General features: G+C 44.1%; 1 protein-coding gene across 13 annotated transcripts in view; it reads right to left on the bottom strand.

The window, feature by feature from the left end:
- Window positions 1-806: 806 nt before the first annotated feature.
- The window catches only part of LOC118367118 (bromodomain adjacent to zinc finger domain protein 2B-like), a 96,643-nt gene continuing 75,726 nt past the window's right edge, over window positions 807-21,723 (bottom strand). For 7 of the 13 annotated variants that reach the window (XM_052493842.1, XM_052493844.1, XM_052493840.1 and 4 more), the window contains 23 exons: window positions 19,311-19,403; window positions 19,061-19,122; window positions 18,582-18,647; window positions 17,599-17,664; window positions 17,060-17,104; window positions 16,771-16,797; window positions 15,594-15,659; window positions 15,167-15,307; window positions 14,267-14,521; window positions 13,083-13,318; window positions 12,332-12,406; window positions 11,795-12,038; window positions 11,527-11,589; window positions 11,271-11,415; window positions 10,328-11,049; window positions 9,714-9,966; window positions 9,389-9,544; window positions 8,544-8,704; window positions 8,190-8,398; window positions 4,216-4,351; window positions 3,052-3,383; window positions 2,348-2,491; window positions 807-2,230 (listed from right to left, as the gene is read on the bottom strand). In XM_052493842.1, the coding sequence (XP_052349802.1) occupies window positions 2,074-2,230; window positions 2,348-2,491; window positions 3,052-3,383; window positions 4,216-4,351; window positions 8,190-8,398; window positions 8,544-8,704; window positions 9,389-9,544; window positions 9,714-9,966; window positions 10,328-11,049; window positions 11,271-11,415; window positions 11,527-11,589; window positions 11,795-12,038; window positions 12,332-12,406; window positions 13,083-13,318; window positions 14,267-14,521; window positions 15,167-15,307; window positions 15,594-15,659; window positions 16,771-16,797; window positions 17,060-17,104; window positions 17,599-17,664; window positions 18,582-18,647; window positions 19,061-19,122; window positions 19,311-19,403 (3,854 nt within the window). In that variant the 3' untranslated portion in view covers window positions 807-2,073. The remainder of the gene's footprint in view (window positions 2,231-2,347; window positions 2,492-3,051; window positions 3,384-4,215; window positions 4,352-8,189; window positions 8,399-8,543; window positions 8,705-9,388; window positions 9,545-9,713; window positions 9,967-10,327; window positions 11,050-11,270; window positions 11,416-11,526; window positions 11,590-11,794; window positions 12,039-12,331; window positions 12,407-13,082; window positions 13,319-14,266; window positions 14,522-15,166; window positions 15,308-15,593; window positions 15,660-16,770; window positions 16,798-17,059; window positions 17,105-17,598; window positions 17,665-18,581; window positions 18,648-19,060; window positions 19,123-19,310; window positions 19,404-21,723) is intronic. The other 6 variants (XM_052493849.1, XM_052493853.1, XM_052493847.1 and 3 more) reach the window with 5 other exon arrangements.

Genomic DNA, 21,723 nt, shown 5'->3' with positions numbered 1-21,723 from the left:
TTTTATGATCCATGCACCTACCTTGTCTTATCTGCGACCAATAGATGCATATCTGTATTCCCAGTCATGTAAAGTCCATAGATTTAGGCCTAATGAATTGACTGATTTCCTTATATGAATTGTAACTCAGTAAAATCTTTCAAATTGTTGTGTTCATATTTTTGTTCAGCAAACATAGGTTATTTGTGATAATTGGGTGTCTGACTCTGGAGACAGAGTCCCCAAAAAATCAAATCTCTGCTTTTTTTGTTGTTGAGTGCTCCAAATAATTTCCACCTCAAATTAGTCCTTTTGGAAGTTTTTCTTGGGAAGCCCATTTCATGATTTTTGTCGTTGTTGAGCACCCCTCCTTTCCTTTGTTTTCTGAAGAAAGATGGCCCACCTGAACTCATACAGACTCTTTAGACAAATCTAGTAATAATCCAATGACATTCAAATTACATTGCTAAATACCAGGCTTATGTTCTGCACTGAGTGTACAAAACATTTGGCAACGCTGCTGTGTTTTTAACGCTCAACAGTTTCCTGTGTGTATCAAGAATGGTCCGCCAACCAAAGGACATCCAGCCACAAGTATGGGAAGCATTGGAGTCAACATGGGCCAGCATCCCTGTGGAATGCTTTCGACACCTTGTAGAGTCCACGACCCGAGGAATTGAGGCTGTTCTCAGGGCAAAAAGGGGTGCAAACTCAATATTAGGAAGGTGTTCCTGATGTTTTGTACACTGATGTTTTGCCCAGATATCCTACCAACACAAATATTTGTAGTTATAGTATGGAAATGAAATATGACGGAATGCAAAATACAGAGTTGAAAAAGATCCTTTATATTAGATCCGTGCCCCACAAACTAGTGAAAAATTATGCTCCTACAAAAAAAGTGACTTTTCCCCACAATATTCATAAATAAAATAACTTCAAGTACTCTGACTCAGGTACAAAGAAAATGCTGTACATGGCACCAGTAGACCATGCATGACACAGCAAGATTCAAACACAGTGGTTATTACAAACGCCCTGTGTCCTTGGGTCTGTGGCAAAGAAAATGGAGAGAACATATTTTATGAAAGGTACTGTGCATCACAATGGATTCTATACTGACGATAGGATGATAATGTCAAAATTCGAGGCCCACCAGAGTTGACATTTTGTACACACACACACACACACACACACACACACACACACCTTTTGAAGGAATGCTAAACCAAAAGATTGAAATAATATCCTCCACACACATTTGAGAGGGCAGGCATTACCCAGAATGAAGAGACCACAGTGTTTGCAGAGGATATACATCACAGGTAATATACATGTATTTATCACTTTAGACTGAAATGAAACACCACAATCAAAGGCATAAACAATATTGAATTTCTTGTAACAATACTGTATGTACACATATTACAAACAATACTTCATATTAACATGAATGAATAGTATATACAGATGTCATTGCTGCCTCACTGTCCGTGTGAAGTTAGCGAGCAATGTAAAGATACATTGAAATGCAGTGTTACAATAATACCGTCAGGAATCTTGTGGTACCCCGGCGGCACAGAGCAGTGTAAACAATTAATTTCTTCTCTCTTGGCTTTAGTTTAATGTCCCAAAAAATAAAATAAAAACATTCCGTGAGATTTTTGTTCAAGCAGTTTTGCTTTTTTTCTTCCTCGTCTTAGAAAACGGAACCATTTTCACTCATAAATAATTGACTAAATTAAATACATTCACTTTAATATTAATGATAAAAAATAAAAAATAAACCAAGTACAGTTAGTTGGAACGTTTTGTTCCCAGTTACAGCTCCGATGTGGTTTCTTCTAGGAAATGGTATTGCACTTTAAAAACACCCACCCCTTTTGTGTGTATCCCTTTGGGTGCAATTCTCTGCTCTTAAAAAAAAACTGCATTCTACTGTACATCACTGAAGTGAATGTGTAGAATTACAATTGTAAATTCATTTAGGTTCCCTGGTTGCTGACGGAGAGACTTTCGACCAATCCAGCTGCTCTGCTTGTGGTTACTGCTGGTCCCATACAGTATAGTGAGGATAAAGTAGTCCAAACTAGCCTAGTTGGTTTGTTTTAACAGCTCATTCCATCTATTCTCAAAAAACCTCCTCATGTTGTGTCCGGCTTGTCCAATGTCCGAATTGTCTTCATTAAACCTTTCACAGTTATCAAAAACCAAGTTAACGTCGATTATAAACGTCTCGAGGTTCAAGTACCTGTAAATTGAGACGAATAATAATTTAATTATGACATTTATGAGACAGAATCATATAGGTATCAGGCAACACTGTATGCAGATCATTTTTCAAACTAATATTGTATGGTACACATACTGGCTGTGGACGAGCTTCTCTCGGATTGTGTAGAAATCCATGGGTTTCCTGATGACTTTCTTGTAGCCAGGGACAGATTTGGGGTTGACAGGGTTAAGGAAGGGCCAGGCATCCTGGTGACCCTCCAGCTCAACCAGTAGCACCCTATGGAGAAAAAGGAGTCAACAAATCGATGAATCTCAGATTAACTACAGTCTAGCATGGCAATGCATCCCACACTACAGCAGCTAGTGTATGTTAGCCTGAGCACTAGCCTGTTTATGATTCCCTGGCAACTGCGCCCGGGACGTTACCAGTATCACGATACTCATTAGCATCGTGGCAAGGAAACAAGACAGGAAGCGGTTTTACTTCTTTAGGAAAACAGCCCTAATGTTGGAAACAAACATCATTATGTCACATTCATTTTCCAAGCTATAACACAGTATTTTATATACAGCAGATTTTTAAAAAAAGACCAAAGACTTAGGTCTGCGTCTGGTTTTCTTTTTTGCCATGGGAAAAAAAATATTGCGATACTGGTATCGTCACAGCCCTAACGCCAACTCCCTGTCACTCATTGACATGCCAAACATGTTTTGCTTGACAATGACATCAATGGAGTCGACAGGTGCACAAACAGATCTGGGACCAGCGTAAGCGTACATCACTTACTGGGTCAATATTGTATTATACTAATGGTGCAACCTCAGTCATACTGTTACCTGCACAATGTCAGATCCTTTTCATTGTCTCTGGCTGATGTGGCCATCTTCGCCTTCTTCACACAGACGGGAGTACTGTCCTGCATGGACTGGTTGGTGGCTGAGCTCCCCTCTCCTGGGCTCTTCCTCTTTTTGGGCTCTTTACTCACTTTTTTTGGCGTGCTGCTGGTGCTGGCAGCATCGTCCTCAGAGACCTCTCCGCTGGCTACAGACGACGGTTTCCTGTTTTGTTTTACCTCTGTGGTTGTCTTCCCTCCTCGCCCGGCTGCCCCCGCTCGGTTCTGCTGCTGCTGCTTCTTCTTCTTATTATTCTTAGGGGATTGACCGCTTGCCTGAATGACATAAAATATGCATTTCGCATTTAGCGAGGATCACACTTGTCATCGTTGAATTTAATTAATATATGAGAGGGCGGTGAGATACCCAATGGGTTGGACCATACTTTACTCGTCAATAATTGAGAAAAATGTTTTACCTCAACTGGAAATCAAATGATCATTGTTAAGACAGTGGAAGAATCAAATGCATTAATATTTAAATATTGAAAAGGTGTGGGCGACAGAAAAACAGAATAGCACAATTTGAAATGCCATATGGCATAGTCTTACAAGTACTGGAAATAGATGCAGTGGGAACATGTGGGTCTGGGCAGGTGTGATGACAACAGACAGAAGCACACAAATAATGACGGTATATATTTATACAGAGAACTCCAGAAGTATTGGGACAGTGACACATTATTTGTCATTTTGGCTCTGTACTCCAGCACTTTGAAATGATACAATGACTATGAGGTTAAAGTGCAGACTCTCCTAATTTGTTTTGGTTGTGCTTCAGATTATTTTGTGCCCAATAGAATGAATGGTAAATAATGTAGTGTCATTTTGGAGTGACTTTTATTGTAATTAAGAATATAATATGTTTCTGAACACTTCTACGTTCAATTTTTATTATTATTTTTATTATTATTTTATTCAAATAAAAGTCACTCCAAAATGACAACACATTATTTACTATTCATTTATATTGGGCACAAAATAATCTGAAACACAACCAAAAACAAACAGCAAATGCACCCAACAAGTTTGTAGAGTCACAAGCATGGGGTCTGAATACTTTCCGAATGCACCGTACTTCAAATAAACTCTATCCGAGAACACGTACCACTTTCATGATGGATCTCTCCCAGGCAATGGACTTCTGGAGCTGCTGGATGCAGAGAGACAGTTGGGCGGCGCTGCAGACCTCGCCCATGGCCTTGCGCCATACCTTCATGCCCGGGGCCAGTTCCTCTTCACCCCTGAGAAGATGGAGACAGACAACGTGATCAGAGAACCAGCCACTCACAACATCCCATAAAACAATCAGAAACATTAACCAAGCCCACTGCCAACTGCAGTGCACAGAAAACCACGAGAGTGGAAGAGTGTTTTGGTCACAGTGGACATGATTATGATATACTGCATAATATTCCACAGACCTGGTGACTGACATGCAGGGATGGACATTTGGCATTATTTCACAATTTAAATAATATCATGACATTTGTTCAAATATCCAGCTAGTCTAAAAAAAAATATATATATATATATATATATATATATACATATATACACATACATATATACACATACATATATACACATACATATATACACATACATATATACACATACATACATACATACATACATACATACATACATACATACATACATACATACATACATACATACATACACATACATACATACATACATATACATACATACACATATATACATACACACACACACACACACACACACACGCTCTCAACTCTCTTGACCAATCAAAATGAAGCAAATGTGCAGGGCAGAGGTTAACAGCAGACCGGCTGCTTTTCTCCAGTCGTTATCCACTTAAGCAAGTTGGCAGGTAGCCAAATGGTTAAGAGCATTGGGCCAGTAACCGAAAGGTCGCTGGTTCGAATCCCAGAGCAGACTAGGTGAAAATCTGTCATTTTGGTAGAGTTAAAGTGACTATGCATAGATAATAAAACAGAGAATAGCAGCAGCATATAAGTGGGCAATGCAAATAGTCTGGGTAGCCACTTTATTAGCTGTTCAAGTCTTATGGCTTGAGGGTAGAAGCTGTTGAGAAGCCTTTTGGACTTGGCGCTCCGGTACAGTTTGCTGTGCGGTAGCAGAGAAGTCTATGCCTGGGGTGGCTGGAGTCTTTGGCAATTTTAGGGCCTTCCTCTGACATCGCCAGTGATGTACTGCGCCGAACGCACTACCCTCTGTAGTGCCTTGTGGTCAGAGGCCGAGTAGTTGCCATACCAGGCTGGGATGCAACCTGTTAAGATGCTCTCGATAGTGCAGCTTTAGAAAGTTGAGGATCTGAGGACCCATGCCAAATCTTTTCAGTCTCCTGAGGGGGAATAGGTATTGTCGTGCCCTCTTCACAACTGTCTTGGTGTGCTTGGACCATGTTCGTTTGTTGGTGATGTGGACGTTGAGGAACTTGAAGCTCTCCTGCTTCACTATAGCCCTGTCGATGAGAATGGGGGTGTGCTCTGTCTTTTTCCTGTAGTCCATAATCATCTCCTTTGTCTTGATCACGTTGGGGGAGTGGTTGTTGTACTGGCACCACACAGCCAGTACTCCGACCTCTTCTCTATAGGCTGTCTCATCGTCGTCGCTGATCAGGCCTACCACTGTTGTGTCATCAGCAAACTTAATGATGGTGTTGGAGTCGTGCCTGGCTATGCAGTCTTGAGTGAACAGGGAGTACGTGTTGTTACCTACCCTTACCACCTGGGGGCAGCCCGTCAGGAAGTCCAGGATCCAGTTGCAGAGGGAGGTGTTAAGTCCCAGGATTCTTAGCTTAGTGATGAGCTTTGAGGGCACTATGGTGTTGAACACTGAGCTGTAGTCAATGAATAGCATTCCTTTTGTCCAGGTGGGAAAGGGCAGTGTAGAGTGCAATAGAGATGGCATCATCTGTGGATCTGTTGGGGCGGTATGCAAATTGGAGTGGGTCTAGGGCTTCTGGGATAATGGTGTTGATGTGGGCCATGACCAGCCTTTCAAAGCACTTCATGGCTACAGACGTGAGTGCTACAGGTCGGTAGTCATTTAGGCAGGTTACCTTAGTGTTCTTGGGCACAGGGACTATGGTGGTCTGCTTGAAACATGTTGGTATTACAGACTCAGACAGGGAGAGGTTGAAAATGTCAATGAAGACATGCCAGTTGGTCAGCATATGCTCGGAGTACACGTCCTGGTAATCCAGCCTTGTGAATGTTGATCTGTTTAAATATCTTACTCACATCGGCTGCGGAGAGCGTGATCACACAGTCATCCGGAACAGCTGATGCTCTCATGCATATTTCAGTGTTACTTGCCTCGAAGCGAGCATAGAAGTCATTTAGCTCGTCTGGTAGGCTCGAGTGATTGGGCTCACGGCTGTTCTTACCTTTGTAGTCTAATAGTTTGCAAGCCTTGCCACATTTGATGGTTCGATCTTAGTCCTGAGGGCCTGTTTGATGGTTCGTGGGATTTCTTATAAGCTTCCGGGTTAGAGTCCCGCTCCTTGAAGGCAGCAGCTCTACCCTTTAGCTCAGTGCGGATGTTGCCTGTAATCCATGGCTTCTGGTTGGTGTATGTACGTACAGTCACTGTGGGGATGACGTCATGGGACGGCAGGGTGGCCTAATGGTTAGAGAGTTGGACTAGTAACCGGAAGGTTGCAAGTTCAAACCCCAGAGCTGACAAGGTACAAATCTGTCATTCTGCCCCTGAACAGGCAGTTAACCCACTGTTCCTAGGCCGTCATTGAAAATAAGAATTTGTTCTTAACTGACTTGCCTAGTTAAATAAAAGGTCAAATAAATAAAAAAATTGATGCACTTATTGATAAAGCCAGTGGCTGATATGGTGTACTCGGAAGAATCCTGGTACATATTCCAGTCTGTGATAGCAAAACAGTCCTGTAGCTTAGTCTACTTCATCTGACCACTTTTTTAATGACCGAGTCACTGCTTTAGTTTTAGCTTGTAAGCAGGAATCAGGAGGATATAATTATGGTCAGATTTGCCAAATGGAGGGCGAGGGAGAGCCTTGTATGCGTCTCGGTGTGTGGAGTAAAGGTAGTCTAGAGTTTTTTCCCCCTCTGGTTGCACGTAACTTGCTGGTAGAAATGAGTTAAAATGGATTTAAGTTTCCCTGCATTAAAGTCCCCGGCCACTAGGAGCGTCGCCTCTGGATGAGCATTTTCCTGTTTGCTTATGGCCGTATACAGCTCATTGATTGCGGTCTTAGTGCCAGCATCGGTTTGTGGTGGTAAATAGACAGCTATGAAGAATATAGATGACATAAGATATTACAGCTTTTAATGTCCCGTTGGTAGGATATACGTGGTTGTAGTTAGTCTATTTTATAATCCAATGATTGTAAATTGGCTAATAGGACCGGTGGAAAAGGTAAATTACCCACTCACTGCCGGATCCTTACAAGGCACCCCGACCTTCGTCCTCGATGTCTCTTTCCCCTGAACAATGACGGGGATGAGGGCCTTGTCGGGTGTCCCTCACGTCCAACTCGTTTAAGAAAAAAATGGTCTTTCAATACGAGGTGAGTAATTGCTGTCCTGATTTCTACAAGCTCTTTCTAGACTCTCAGGTCAGACTGTAGGGCTAAATTCACAGCCGTAGCTCAACAAATGTCATGGTGTACATGCATCCCTGTCGGTAACAATGTCACTCATAGATAGATTCAGGCTGCAGTGGTAAGTCAATGAGTTGACATAGAACCACGGTTACCAGTGTGATGCAGCATGCAGAGCTACAGTACAGACCGGCTTCCAAAGAGACAGATGCAACCACTTACATTAAGGGACTTCACAAATGAAGAAAAAACACAATGCACACAGCAGCAAAAAGAGAGGAGGGAGAGAGAAATAGACAACCGAAATAGGCCCCAGTGAAGCAGAGAGAAGAGAAGTGAAGCCCAAAGAAGTGTTCAAATGGGAATCTGGATGACCCTACCCTTCACCATCAACACTACTAGATGGTGTGGGAGCAGGGACAGTGAATGTACCCAGCACATTATCCAGTTTGACCTGAATGGTGGGACTTTAAAGGGCTCTTCAGGTACCTTCGCTCGATGTTCCTCTCCAGCTCGGCTAGCCGTGTTACAGCTATATCTAGGGGGTTGTTGACACGCCGCACCAGGCTGCAGCCGCCGTTGGCCGCCTCCTCCCCTGCAAGCTGCTCCTCTCCTGCTAGAAGCAGCTTAGTGAAGCGCTTGTGTTCATGGTAGACCAGGTCCTCTCTCTCTGACTGGGGCTCCGGATACATCCAACCCTGGGAGGAAATACGAAGACAAACAGTTGTTTGTGCGTCCATGCGGAAGGAGCACTTTATTCAGCGTCGTCTTTCTCCATTGCAGATAGATTCCTTCTTCACTACATACCACATGGACACAGTGCTATAAAAGGATGTACTGTACCTTAACCTGCAGGCTGGCCGAAGTGACCTTCCTCTCCAGCTCCTCCACCTGTTGCAGAACAGCGATGTCCATCTCCATGGCCTGCTCCTCCACACACCAGCTCTCCACTGTCTCCTCGCTCACCCCGTTCTCTTCCAGCTTGGACTCGTCTATCACCGCCGCTGAAGCGAGAGTGGGAGGGAGAGAAAGGGGAGAGAGAGAGGGAGAGACAGACAGGTCAATAGGGATAAACGCAGGACCCCCAAAAACACATTGTTTTCTAAAAACCAAGTTTACTACAGTTATTGTATCTTAGTATGTACTGTGAAGTTTGGGAAGGATATTTTCTAATATAGGGATGCAGTGTTGCCCCTGCCATTTTTATTGGGGTGGTGGGCTCCCCTGCCTATCTCTGTAGAGATGAGCCATTGTAACTGCATGCATGCAGACAATCTTCAGATTAGAATATATTTGGCATCGAAGTTACAGAATTCAAAGCTGTAAAGACAGCCTCATTCAATTGCGCCAACATGCTGTAAGTGATTATGAACCTAAGGAATGGTGGTAAATACCACGTTAGCTCTGAATGATGTATCCACTCTCTCCCTGCAGTGGGTTGACATTTCAGTGTCATTTTAAAACAGAGGTCATGCATGCTACCACATTATTAAAAGGTCAGATTTAAAGAGTCACAAGATACTTTGGACATCTATAAGGACTCATTTGAAATGGCACTCTATTCCCTTTACAGTGCACTACTGTATTACCCTATTCCCTATGGGCCCTGGTCAAAAGTAGTGCACTTTATAAGGAATAGGGTGTAATTTGAGAATTTATGTGTGTTAACCCTAGTCTAAAAAACTCACCATCCCTGTTTTTGGCACATGCCTGTGCAATGAACTCCATGTGTTTCTGGATCTGTTTCTGCAGGGCCCTCTCTCTGATACCTCTGCTGTGCAAGCCCTTGACCAAGCTCCTCAACTCCTCCATGTCTGCCACTCTCCACCAGCCTGACAGCATCTCTACAACACACACACCTAAGTTATTAAGACTTCTGTAAATAAAATCCATGACAACACATAATGAAAAGTGGAAATTCTTGGCAGCCACCTAAAAGTCCTCCACAGTGCTTGCATGTGCTGTGTCATCTCCCATCTTTCCTGTCAGCGGGTGGCAGTGTGCCATGCTTACCCTCTGGAATGGGCAGTGGGTCGGGGTAGTCCTGGGTCTTGGTCACCTCCACCACAGGGGACGGGGTAGAGGGGGGCTTCTCTCCAGGGGGCACTGCCAGGAAGGGGTTGCTGTTACCCTCCACATGGTGGTAGGCAGCGGCCAGCATGGAGGGGGGCAGTGGACTGGCAGAGAAGGGCAGGGTGGGGATCATCATGCCACCGGGCCATCCACAGAATGGCAGACCTATCATATGGACGCCAGACTTCACCTGCTTGGAGGAGTTCATGAACCAGAGAAATGCACAGGCAGTGGTGAGGAGTGAGAATGTTATGTCAAGTGAACCAAGTTCTGCTACAACTAGCACAAATGGCGTCTAGAAATAAAGCTATGATAAAAGGAACACGGCTAAAGAATAACAAATCAGACATGAACATAAGGGGGTGGATTCCTAAAGACAGATTACACCTAGTCCAGGGCAGGGATTCACGTGTGCCCGAGAAATCAGCTTCAGAACAGCAATTATTGGACAACATCAAAAGCTGCCTGGTATGCCGGTCAGTAGCAATATGCATACACCATGTTAACAATAATCCTAGAGGATCAGAGATGGAGATATGGTGCAGGGGCCCTACCTGGAGAGCTGAAAAGGGGAAGTTATTGATCCCAGTGGTGAGATTGCTGGGGCTGGCTGATGTGGTGGCTAGGGGATTAGAAGACAGGGAGGAGGGGGACTTGGGCCTGGTGGTTGAGGAGGAATAGGGGGAGGAGGCCGGGGGGGTGGTGGTGGAGCTGGTGCTGACGGACGACTCGTCACACGGGGAGCGGGGCAGCAGGCTGAACCAGTGGCAGTTCTTCTCTGTCAGCACCCTGAAGAGCTGGTCATTGGGCTGGAGCTGCTGGGGGCTGGAGGACATCTTCCCTGGGCCGCTGTTGAGGTAGGACGGGCTGAGTAGGGCTGTGGAAGGCTCCACTTTCACCTCTGGACACAGCGGAGCGGGAGATGCAGAGGGGTTGCTGGGTAGTGTAGTCTGAATGGTAGGGCAGATAGGGGAAGATACTGTGGTGGGGACTTTGGCTAGACTACAGCTCAGACTGTGAGGGTGGTTGTCTGAGTCCGGGGACATCTTGGCCACCTCCAGGAGTTTGCTGAGTTTGGAGAAGGAGCCGGGCTTCTGGAGGAAGAGGTTGAGGGTGTGCTTGTCTGGTGTGGCGGTGTGCTTGTCACGGCTACCCTCCAGGGTGGACGCCCCTAGCCTCCCCTCCACCTCCTGCGGCCTCCTTTCCACCTCCTCCTTCACCTGGACCAGCTCTGTGCGCCTCAGTCTTTCTCTCTCCTTTTCTAGCTCCTCTGCTCCTGGAAAAGATAGTAATATTATTAACCACATTGCACTAGAAAGCGAATTTCCCAAACTCACGTGTATAATATAAAATACCTTACCGATCTGAAGCCATGTCACTAGGAGAAGAAGCTGAATTGGGTTATTCAAATGAACGATATTATTCCAATAGTGAGTTGATAACGTAAGTAGCAACAAGTGTGGTGCCCGTATGTCATGTCAGTGTTTTAAGTCTCACCTTCGCCACTCTCCATACCCTCCACAAAGACGCCCCCACACTGTGGCAGTACCCAATAACGACGCTTGTAGCGGTCCTGGCCGAACATCATGGAGCGCAACGAGTGGGACGACTCAAACAACTTCCGTCTGATCTGACTCTGTTGCTAGAGAGAGAAAACACAAATGGTATCAAGGCCCGGGGGTCTTTTCTGCCCGGAAACTGACCCTCGTAAAAATTTAAAATAAATACATCTCTGATCCCATTGGGTATCAACCTTGGTTAATTTGTCGATATGTTTCTCCAGCTCCTCTACACTGGATGTCTGGTCCCCATCATCCTGGAAGGGAAAGATCACATTTCATTTGACACCAGAGGAGAGGCTGACATTTACAATAGACAAACAATGACTGAGACTATGTCCCAAATAGCATCCTATTCACGATGTAGTGCAATACAGTGAATAGGGTGCCACTTGGGACAACTCCATTGTCATTTGGTTCAGAGGATAGATCATCTGGATAGGTGACAATTTCCTCACTGACCTCATCCTCACAGGTTTCCACTTTCTTCCCTTTCTTCCCTCTCTCCTCCTCCTCCTCCTCCTCATCATCGTCGTCTTCATCCCCCTGATCCTCGCTGTCCTCGTCCTCATCCTCGTCCTCCTCGCTGTCCCCTCCTTTCCTCTTGCGTTTCTGTCCGGGGGTGGGTGTACCCAGTGATTGGGTCTCCTCTCCCCCCACACCGCTGTCCCTCTTCCCAGTCTTCTTGGCGTGGCTGGTCCTCAGCCTGGAACAAGACAAGCAGCAGGAGGATAAGAGTGGCAAATATTTTCCTAGGCTTTGGTATCATACCATACTATATAAAAACCTTTAAAAAGCCTAAACAATCAAATTCACATTTATTCGAAGTATAACTTCAAACAAGTCTGTCCCAATACAAAAGAAATAGAGGCGGGACAACAGTAAATTCCGTTCTGATATCCATCATTTTCACCGGACACCCATTCGGTAATACAGGTCTATTAATGCATGTCACGCAGTCTTCTCCTGAGTGCTCCTTGACATGACTCGGGTGCTCACTTGCGAAGCGTGCCCTCGATGACCCACTTGTCCCGTCGCAGGTTGGTCATGTGATCGATGTTCTTGTCGATCTCGCTGCAAAGAAGCACGAAGCACCAATTTTAGATAGGTCGGCTTTGTTAAACAAATGATAAAAAAGGTGAAGTAAGGCTTTAGTGGCATCATTTTCCTTGAGCAACAGGATTGTATTTTCAAGCATTGCCAGTTGTGTCACCTAATCTACCTCAGGTACAGGCAGTGACTTGAAAAGGGTTTCAGGTTTGATGCAACCCAATGAAACGCTCTATGACAACACAACTCTTTGATATTCCACGTAGAACATCAAACAAATGCCAATGAATAAAACAGTACTATGTCCAGCAAAATCCGCTTCATGCTAAAAGATGAGTGACGCAGGCGTCAGTCAGCTAAAATAATCTGTGCTCAGAATAACTTTTAAAAGGCAACGTGTTCCGCGTTAGCGGAGACTGCATTTCGCGGTAAATGCTGCATATGTCGGCTCAGTCGGAAATTACCTTTACTTTTCTATAGCGGAATCTGTAACGCCTCAGCTTTACAGGTTGAATAGAGCCCCTTAATCATTTTTTTATTGGACACTGAACAACATCAAATATCAACAAAGTAGTTACCCCACATGTAAGCCTAAAGCACTTACCTTGACATCATTTGTCTAAATAACAGACCGTATCAGTGTTGTGATCTAGATCGCAGACCAGACTGCTGTGGCTAAGAGTTCAGTGTCCTCTCTTACCTGACCACACTCTTACTGCAGGACAGCTCGTTGACCAAGAAGGCCAGGACCGAGGCCTTCTGTGTGGCTGTGTGGGCCTGGAAAGCCTTGGTCTTCAGACTGGCCGTGACCTCCCCCAGGTCAGTCTGCAGATCCTTCCCCCCACAGTGAGCCTCCATGTAGACCCGCAGAACCTCCGACACGTTATCCCGGTTGATGCCCACATTACTCAGGTGGTCCCCCAGGGCCGTCTTGGTCTGGCGGGGCGGATAGGGACATATATCGGTAAACACTTTATTTGAAGGGTCCCAAGTAGATGGTTTGTAGAGGTTCAATAACTGTCAACGGCGCTTCAACTAACTGTCTGTCTACTAACCCTAGCCCTCGCTCTCATTCTAAACCTAACCTTAGCAAGCAGTTGCTTATCAACAAACTGTTTGTTGATCATATAACCATCTATACGCGACTGTCCAAATGAAATGTGACCCATATATTTTTTCAAAGATATCTTCACATTTTATTGACAGGTTTGCAAAAGATGTGTAGAGGGATACAGGAGAGAAAGTGAGTGGTGGAACTGGGGATCGAACCGCTGCCTTTAGGGGCATAATGTAGTCCAGCCTAAGGCACAGACGAGGACAGTTAGAGGGGACTACATTCTTCTCTTTTCAGGGATAAATTTTCCCTCGACGTCAACTGAGGCTCCATAATAGGAGACAGTCATCTGGGCTCCTTGAAGGAATAATGGAAAGCCACATGAAAGCGTGACTAAGCCCTTTAGATTAGCATGGAGAGAAAATACTGATGAATTAGGAAAAATGTGGGGGTATAACTGTGGAAGCTGTATTAAGAGCTATAAACACTGATACCCAACCAAAAACAGATAAGCCCATTCATTTAGCCTCGCAGAGCCAGAGATATTGATAATGCCCCACTTGTGTGTTCTGATTACAGTAGGGGAATCTTGTCTTTAGCTCTGCAATGCAGCCCTCTAAGCTGTGGATAGTGCATACAGTACAGTCTATGAAGGCAGATCAGAATATACTGTACGACTGCTGATAGTATGAGTGTGTGACCATGTGGGAAAGTGCTAATATACATGGCTGCTCAAGCATTCATCAGATTGTACATATGCCTTTTAGTATTTATGAATGTGTGACGAGTGTGAGTGCGTGCGTTTAGTTCTAAAGAGTAAAGTCCCTCACCCGGTGTCCTGGGGGCAGTCCGGGGTCACACACCACAGCAGAGAGCATGCGCACCAGCAGGTCCTGGACCTGTCCCATGCTGTCTCCCAGGTTGAGCAGGCCCTCCTGCAGCACGCTCAGGTTGGGTATGTGGGCGTCCACGTCGAAGCCCAGCACCTTCCCAAAGCTCCGCAGGAACTGCATCACCATCAGGCAGTCAGAGAAGCTGCTTCCTGGTAGAACCAGGCCGGGAATACGGGATAACTCCGGGAGAGACTTGGCACAGAGAGAGGACACATTCAGTCATGTAATTACAGTAGTGTGCTGTGCACTTGTTATAATTTCAAGGTTCCTAACGCAGTGTAAGAGCAAAATCTAGAGAGAGAGCTTCTCTAGCTGCAGATTCAAGTAGGTCAAACAGAGCTTGACCCGTATGGAGGGAGGTTTAGTGAGAGCCGTATGGAGACAGGGTTGATGTGTGATCTGTGAACTTGTTATCCAGGGGCTCAATGCCCTGTCTGGTGGAAATCATGATAAAGCAGCGCTCAGAAATCCCCTGGTCAGTGTTGTATTAGGGGCAGCCACTTGATGGCACAATTAAAACGTGTACCTGTGTTTACTTCACTTTTGTGCATTCCAATATGGAAGATGTTATCAGTATACAAATAAAGAACCGGTGTCATTTAAAAACACTATCGTCATATTGATTAAAATAGCTAATAGGCAAAGAAACTGATTGAAAGCGATTAAATGTGGCCAGTATTAACGATTTTCTTGGTTTGAGATCGTCTAATGGCAATGCGGCCCACGTCTCCTTTTCAGTTGGAGGACAAATCTATGACCGATGGCACACTCATAGCCATAGAAGGCTCATAACCCTCCCTTTAGAATTTCCAGTAGTAGTAGCTATGAATCGTATACCTTGTGATCTGCTAAGCACATGTCTTCATTTGGCTTCTTCAGCTCCTTGGCAATTTCCAGTTCCAGTCTTCTAAGCTCCAATTTCCTCTCCTTGTTTAACCGTTTCTCATCCTTCTTCTCCTGCTTTAAGCGCTCCCGCTCCTAAAGTCCAAATTACAGACCAAGTTAACAGTGCATGCTATCGGCACCGTTGCAGACAATCGTGTTAAGGATTATGTCATTACAATTCAGGCCAACACTAGGCCTTCCTTGCTTATAAATTGCTGCACTTTCACCGAAAATTGCTTGGGGCCCAATTTCCCTCTTTCATTCACACTCCATATAGTTTTACAAAAAGAGGGGGAGGAAGAACTGAGGAGAGGAGGCAATAGCCAGAAGCCCGCTCTAACAGTTTCAAGGAGAAATGGTTGAGTTGTGAATCACGCACCTCTGCTTTCTTACGGGCGTCCATGGCCTTCGTCAGCATCATGTGCTGCCTCCGCCTCTCTCTCTCCTGACAGAGCACACACAACCACAGCTCAACACAGACCAGGCCACTTCATATTAGACGTCAAACACAACAGCTTACTATGACACGTACAGTATAGTCTGGCCATCGTTGTGAACATTATAGCGGAAGTTCAGAGGTTAATAAAATGATGACAACCAACAATCTAAAAAAACAAAAGGGCAAAGCAACAGCTATGAGGGCGGTGTCAACGCAAAGTGTAAGCTTGAAGTTAGTCGGCTTGAATGCGTCTGTATACTGGCAATAGGCAAACTGAAGTGCTACTTGTACAACTGCATCTGAGAATTAAACAGACGTCGTCATACTATGCTGTGTTAGAAAGTTACTCTAAAAGCTGCTACAGTTTTTCGTTCTTTATTCACTGGTGAAAAGCAAAGCAAAATATCTTATATCAGAATGCAAGTAATATTATACGACAGAAAGCAAGTTACCTCTCACAAATACATTCATGGATTCAATTGGAGATTGAGGCCTTGTAGGAATTAATTTATCTTAGGCGTGTACTGAGCACGCCTATATTCAGTATGGCATGGGTTTAAAGCAATGCTATCATTGCCTGTCTTTAGCCTATTGTAACTTATGGTAAGTAGGTTTGGGTACAACAACAAAAATCAAATCTCAAATATGGAACAAGAAACACGGCAACGAAACGATGAATGAACATTTCACCTTGAGGTTGGTGATTTAAACTGATGTCAACAAGCAGGAGAAAAGCCGGCGATGGACGGGTCTGATTTGTCAGGTGGTAAAATGGACAAGTGCAGCATACTCTACATTGACTTTAAACACCTGGATGTCAAGCACTTCCATTCACTCGACAACAAAACAAGGCAATGGAGGGTCACGTCTATAGGACCAGGATAGTGTGCATTGCTCCCCTTAAATGGAATCTGAGTCAAGAAGTTCTTGACTATTTTGTCTTGTACAAGAACAAATAGAGCAAGACGTGCGTACGCAATGCACTTTGCTCGAAAGCCATGCAGGAGAATGTAGTATGACGGCAGCCAGAGCTACACTTTATGAATTGCTATAACAACCATATCACAACCAATATCACGATGCGGTGTTAGATGTGCAAAAATAAACATACCCATACCATATCTAGTCTATGCCTCTCCAACTCCTGGGAGAAAGAGTTGGCAAAGTATTACGGAACAGAAATCACAGGCTCATAAAAACTAAGTTCATATAAGACACCCCCCCCCCCTCCCCAAGAAAGGTGACAAGCTAGGATCATCAAAACTTAATTTAACAAAGTGACAGATTTGGACAGGGAATTGTCAAGTACTTACATCAAGAAGAACCCTTCTTCCAAAAAGATTCCAGCAGAATTGAAAGTGAAAATGGGCTTTGGACATCATGTGGTGCAGGAGAGTGATACCTACCTGGTGTTTCAAAATGACTGCTTGTTGCCTCCTCATCTCCTTCTCCTTTAAGGGGAAAAAGATAAAACGACATTACAATCCAAATACACCCCTCATTTCCATCATCTAAAAAATGGCAGCCAACACAAACGGATAACGTTTCTCTACTTCATTCCACAGCGAGTTCAAATCCCTCACTAATCTGATTGACAGACAGGCAAAGAGCCCGGGCATGTTGGAACTAATGTGAAATGGAAATGCCATAGTTGTTGTTGTTTTTTTGAGACGTGCAGGAGACAGAGACAGAATGCAATGTCCTTTATGCCACTGATTAACATGGAAAAGGTCTGCTCTGGGTGGCAAGGAGATTTTCCTAAACACGGAGAAGCAGTCCCTTGGAGCAATGAGCATTGCTTTACATTCACCTAAATGAGGCAATGAGGTGCGAGGAGGAGATTGGGAATCAACACGAGAGGGGTTGTATGACTTGAGGCAACAGTGGGAGGTGGAGTGGGCCACAAATTAATGGTTGATTCTTTTAATAGGACATCTAAACTAACCTTGATTCGTTTTTCAGCCTCCATTATTTTGGCATTTGCCGCTTCTTCCTTCCTTTTCCTTTTAGTCTGTGCATGCAAAACAGGTCTACAGGTCATGCAACAGAACAACCTTGAGAGATTCAACACTTCATTCAACAGCACATGTACAGTACTACATGCCGGTAGCCAGTACAGAAATACACAGACTAATCCATTTATGCTCGTGTAAGATTAGGCTTTTATCACTAGTTCCTACTAGAAGCAAATAATGAATTTCTGTCATGTGGGAGGGCTAACATTGTTTGATTAACTAAAATCAAGACAATTTTCACAAATAAACATGCAGGGCAAAATACATATTTTGGTTCTAGTGACTACACTAACACTAAACACACAATGAAATAGCCATATGTGCAACATAGAACTGTTCAATTTAGAGCAAAGAGAGGATAATATTGAATGAGAATAGTCCCACTTGCAGCAGGGACTTACTGGCAATGTCAAGCGTGGAATATTGCAATCTTGTGCAGTGAGATAATTATTTCCTCACATTAACACTAAAAAGACAAACTGGTTGTAGTTCTTACAAAATACCAGTAGCCAGTCGGATTTAAGACACATTTCAATATCTAATTACAAGCATAGAGGAATCCTGTTAAGAGCAGCTTGCCAACTGAAATTTGATTTAGTAAAGCTAAAACACTTCGGAGCTTCTATTAGCGCTGTGCATGGAAAATAGCTGTTTCACCTCCTTGAGCTAAACTGTTAGCGACTATTGTCTGAGAGATGGTATTTTGTGTCGAATCCCATCACGGTCTGAGGAGATTTGAATATTCAATGGCACTTTGTGAAAAACCAATTAAGCATTAGTCACTTGTAGTCAGGAGACAGAACCGAAAAAGTGCAACCACATAATTTAGAAATAGACGTTGGTTGATTTAGAAAAAAAGTCCTACCAACAGCAAAAAAAGGAAGTGTCTCGGAATATTTCTGCAATAATTCACCTCGAGAATCTGCTGTGCTCTGAGCTCCTTCTCCATTTGAATTTGCTGAATGCGCTTGATCTTCTCCTAGTAAAAGGATGGGGGGGTCAAATGAATTCAATCTACAGTCATGCATGTTATAACAGGGGCCCTGTATACGTAGTTCTAATGGAGATTAAGGTTGCAAAAATGTATGGATTTTCAATAAATTCCCTGGTATTCCAGAAATTCTGGTTGAATCCTCCAACTGGGATTTGGGGAAAGCCAGAGAATTTATTGAAAGTTCACAGAATTTTGCAACCATAATGAAGATTAAGCGAGTGTAGCATCTTGAAGGTTAGCATCTTCCCTTTAGAGAATATTTCAAAGCAATTAATTCTGCTTGGGATCTTTTCACCTTGGAAGAGTCAGAACAAAAACACAACTTGTGAACAGATGCAGCCGAGTGGTGAGCCTTTGGACATGACATGGCAATGCTCGTACTGTAGGCAAATCCCTACCTGCTGCTTTACAATCTTCACTTGCTCCTTCTGTTTCCGCTTCTCCTCAGCAGCCATGATTGCTGAGAGAGAGAAAGAGAGAGCGAGCGAGAAAGACCGAAAGAAAGGACAAAGAGAAACAGACAGAGAGAAAGTAAACATTGAGATTAGGGATGTACTGTGTGGGTTGTACTGGACTAACTGTGCTATGGTGGAGAACAGGATGGCATTGTCATATGAACAGCTTTCACAGAACACTAGCTTACTATACCTTGTTGTTTCCTAGCCTCCTTGGCTGCTAGTGCCATGGCCTGCTTTTCAAGTTTCCTCATCATTTTAATCTGGGCTGCTTGTCGAGCTATCTCTGCAACAAGAGGAGAGATTTTTAGAGTTCATAGTTCTATTTTTATTTTATTTTTTATTTCACCTTTATTTAACCAGGTAGGCAAGTTGAGAATAAGTTCTCATTTACATTTGCGACCTGGCCAAGATAAAGCAAAGCAGTTCGACAGATACAACGACACAGAGTTACACATGGAGTAAAACAAACATACAGTCAATAATACAGTATAAACAAGTCTATATACAATGTGAGCAAATGAGGTGACAATTCTTAATCTCAGGTCTTCTGAGATTTCTTTTGTTAGAGGCGTGGTTCACATCAGGCAATGCTTTTTGTGAATAGCAAACTCAAATTTTGTGAGTTCTCATTTTTATGGGGCAGGGCAGCTCTAACTAAAATCTACAATCTTGTCTCATTGATTCGGCTCCAGGTTAGCAGTCTCCTGACTCCAATTAGTTTTTGGAGAAGTAACTAGCCTAGGGATTCACATACTTTTCCCAACCTACACTGAATGGTTAAATGATGTACTCAATATAGACAAGAAAAATACAATAATTTGTGTTTTATTAGTTTAAGCACACTGAGTTTTTCTATTGTTGTGACATAGATGAAGATCAGATCAAATTTTATGTCAAATTTATGCAGAAATCCAGGTAATTCCAAAGGGTTCACAATTTCTCTGGCCAATGTACAATTGGCATATCTTACATATGTAAATAACTGTAAAAGAAAATATCTTTAGACACAGCTCCATAAATTAACTGTAAACATTAACTCTGTAACCCATTAAAGTTACAACATCCTGCCCTCAGATGAACAGCTGTGTTCATCTACATCTCTAAGCAGTATATTAACTGAATAGGTCTTCTCAACAAAGTCCCCGAGGCAGTACGAACTGAACATGACCTGAATAGCCCATTTCAGCCTGGAAACAGTTCCTCAATCTTCCCTTGGTTCCAGGTTTGTCTGGGTGTGTTATCTTCTCCGACAAGTGCAACATCACCCACTTTCAGTGGGGTGGGCTGTGGTGTCACAGGGGTGTGCCGACTTTAGATCCAGGAAGTAGTATCTTCGCTTGCTGGTCACAAGTCTCTGCCTGTACTTCCATCTGCATGTCATTTCCTCCTGGGTGCTGAGTGTCAGCTGGAAATGGCTTGGGCGGCAAAGAGGTTTGTCTTTTACCCACCAGGAAGTGTGCTGGTGCCGGGGGTTCTGGTTCATCCACTTCATTGTGGACAAAGGTCAGAGGGCTAGAATTTAGGATAGCTTAAACCTCTGTCAGGACTGTGCACATATCTTCAAAATTTGAGCAATGCTCTCCCAAGAATGTTTCTCGGCATGTCTTCACTGACCTGACAAGTCATTCCGAGGATCCGCCCCACCATGCTGCTCGCTTGGCGATGAACCTCCAGGCGATGCCCCTATCTAAGTTGGGGCACTTTGATTGCCTTCCACAACATTACATTTACATTTACATTTAAGTCATTTAGCAGACGCTCTTATCCAGAGCGACTTACAAATTGGTGCATTCACCTTATGACATCCAGTGGAACAGCCACTTTACAATAGTGCATCTAAATCTTTTAAGGGGGGTGAGAAGGATTACTTTATCCTATCCTAGGTATTCCTTAAAGAGGTGGGGTTTCAGGTGTCTCCGGAAGGTGGTGATTGATTCCGCTGTCCTGGCGTCGTGAGGGAGTGTGTTCCACCATTGGGGAGCCAGAGCAGCGAACAGTTTTGACTGGGCTGAGCGGGAACTGTACTTCCTCAGTGGTAGGGAGGCGAGCAGGCCAGAGGTGGATGAACGCAGTGCCCTTGTTTGGGTGTAGGGCCTGATCAGAGCCTGGAGGTACTGAGGTGCCGTTCCCCTCACAGCTCCGTAGGCAAGCACCATGGTCTTGTAGCGGATGCGAGCTTCAACTGGAAGCCAGTGGAGAGAGCGGAGGAGCGGGGTGACGTGAGAGAAAACCTTTTCAAGTCCTGATCAGCTCTCTTGAACGCTTTTGCATCGTCCGAATAGATTACTTTACATAATCTTCTCCTTGAGATTAATCTTTTCAGAGCTAACAGGAATATCTCAGGTAACAAATGAGAGACCAGTTCCAAATTAAATGTTCTGGTTACACCACAGGTGAACAGCGCAATGTTTGACTTCTTCACAGAACCATTTTCTTTCATGTAGAGTGGCCCTGCAAAATCCACACCTGTAACTTTGAATGGTGGGTATTCAGTTATTCTGTCTTTTGGTAAAGGTGCAGTGCAGTGACCTGCTGTTCAGCTGTTGCCTTGAATCTTTTGCAAACTATACATCTTGCCACTGTGCTCTTGACTAGCTGCCTAG

This window comes from Oncorhynchus keta, chromosome 34 (genome assembly GCF_023373465.1).
Source record: "Oncorhynchus keta strain PuntledgeMale-10-30-2019 chromosome 34, Oket_V2, whole genome shotgun sequence".
In the NCBI taxonomy this organism is placed as follows: domain Eukaryota; kingdom Metazoa; phylum Chordata; class Actinopteri; order Salmoniformes; family Salmonidae; genus Oncorhynchus; species Oncorhynchus keta.
The sequence above is the reverse complement of the archived record's forward strand: the minus strand, read 5'-3'. Positions and strand labels throughout refer to the sequence as shown.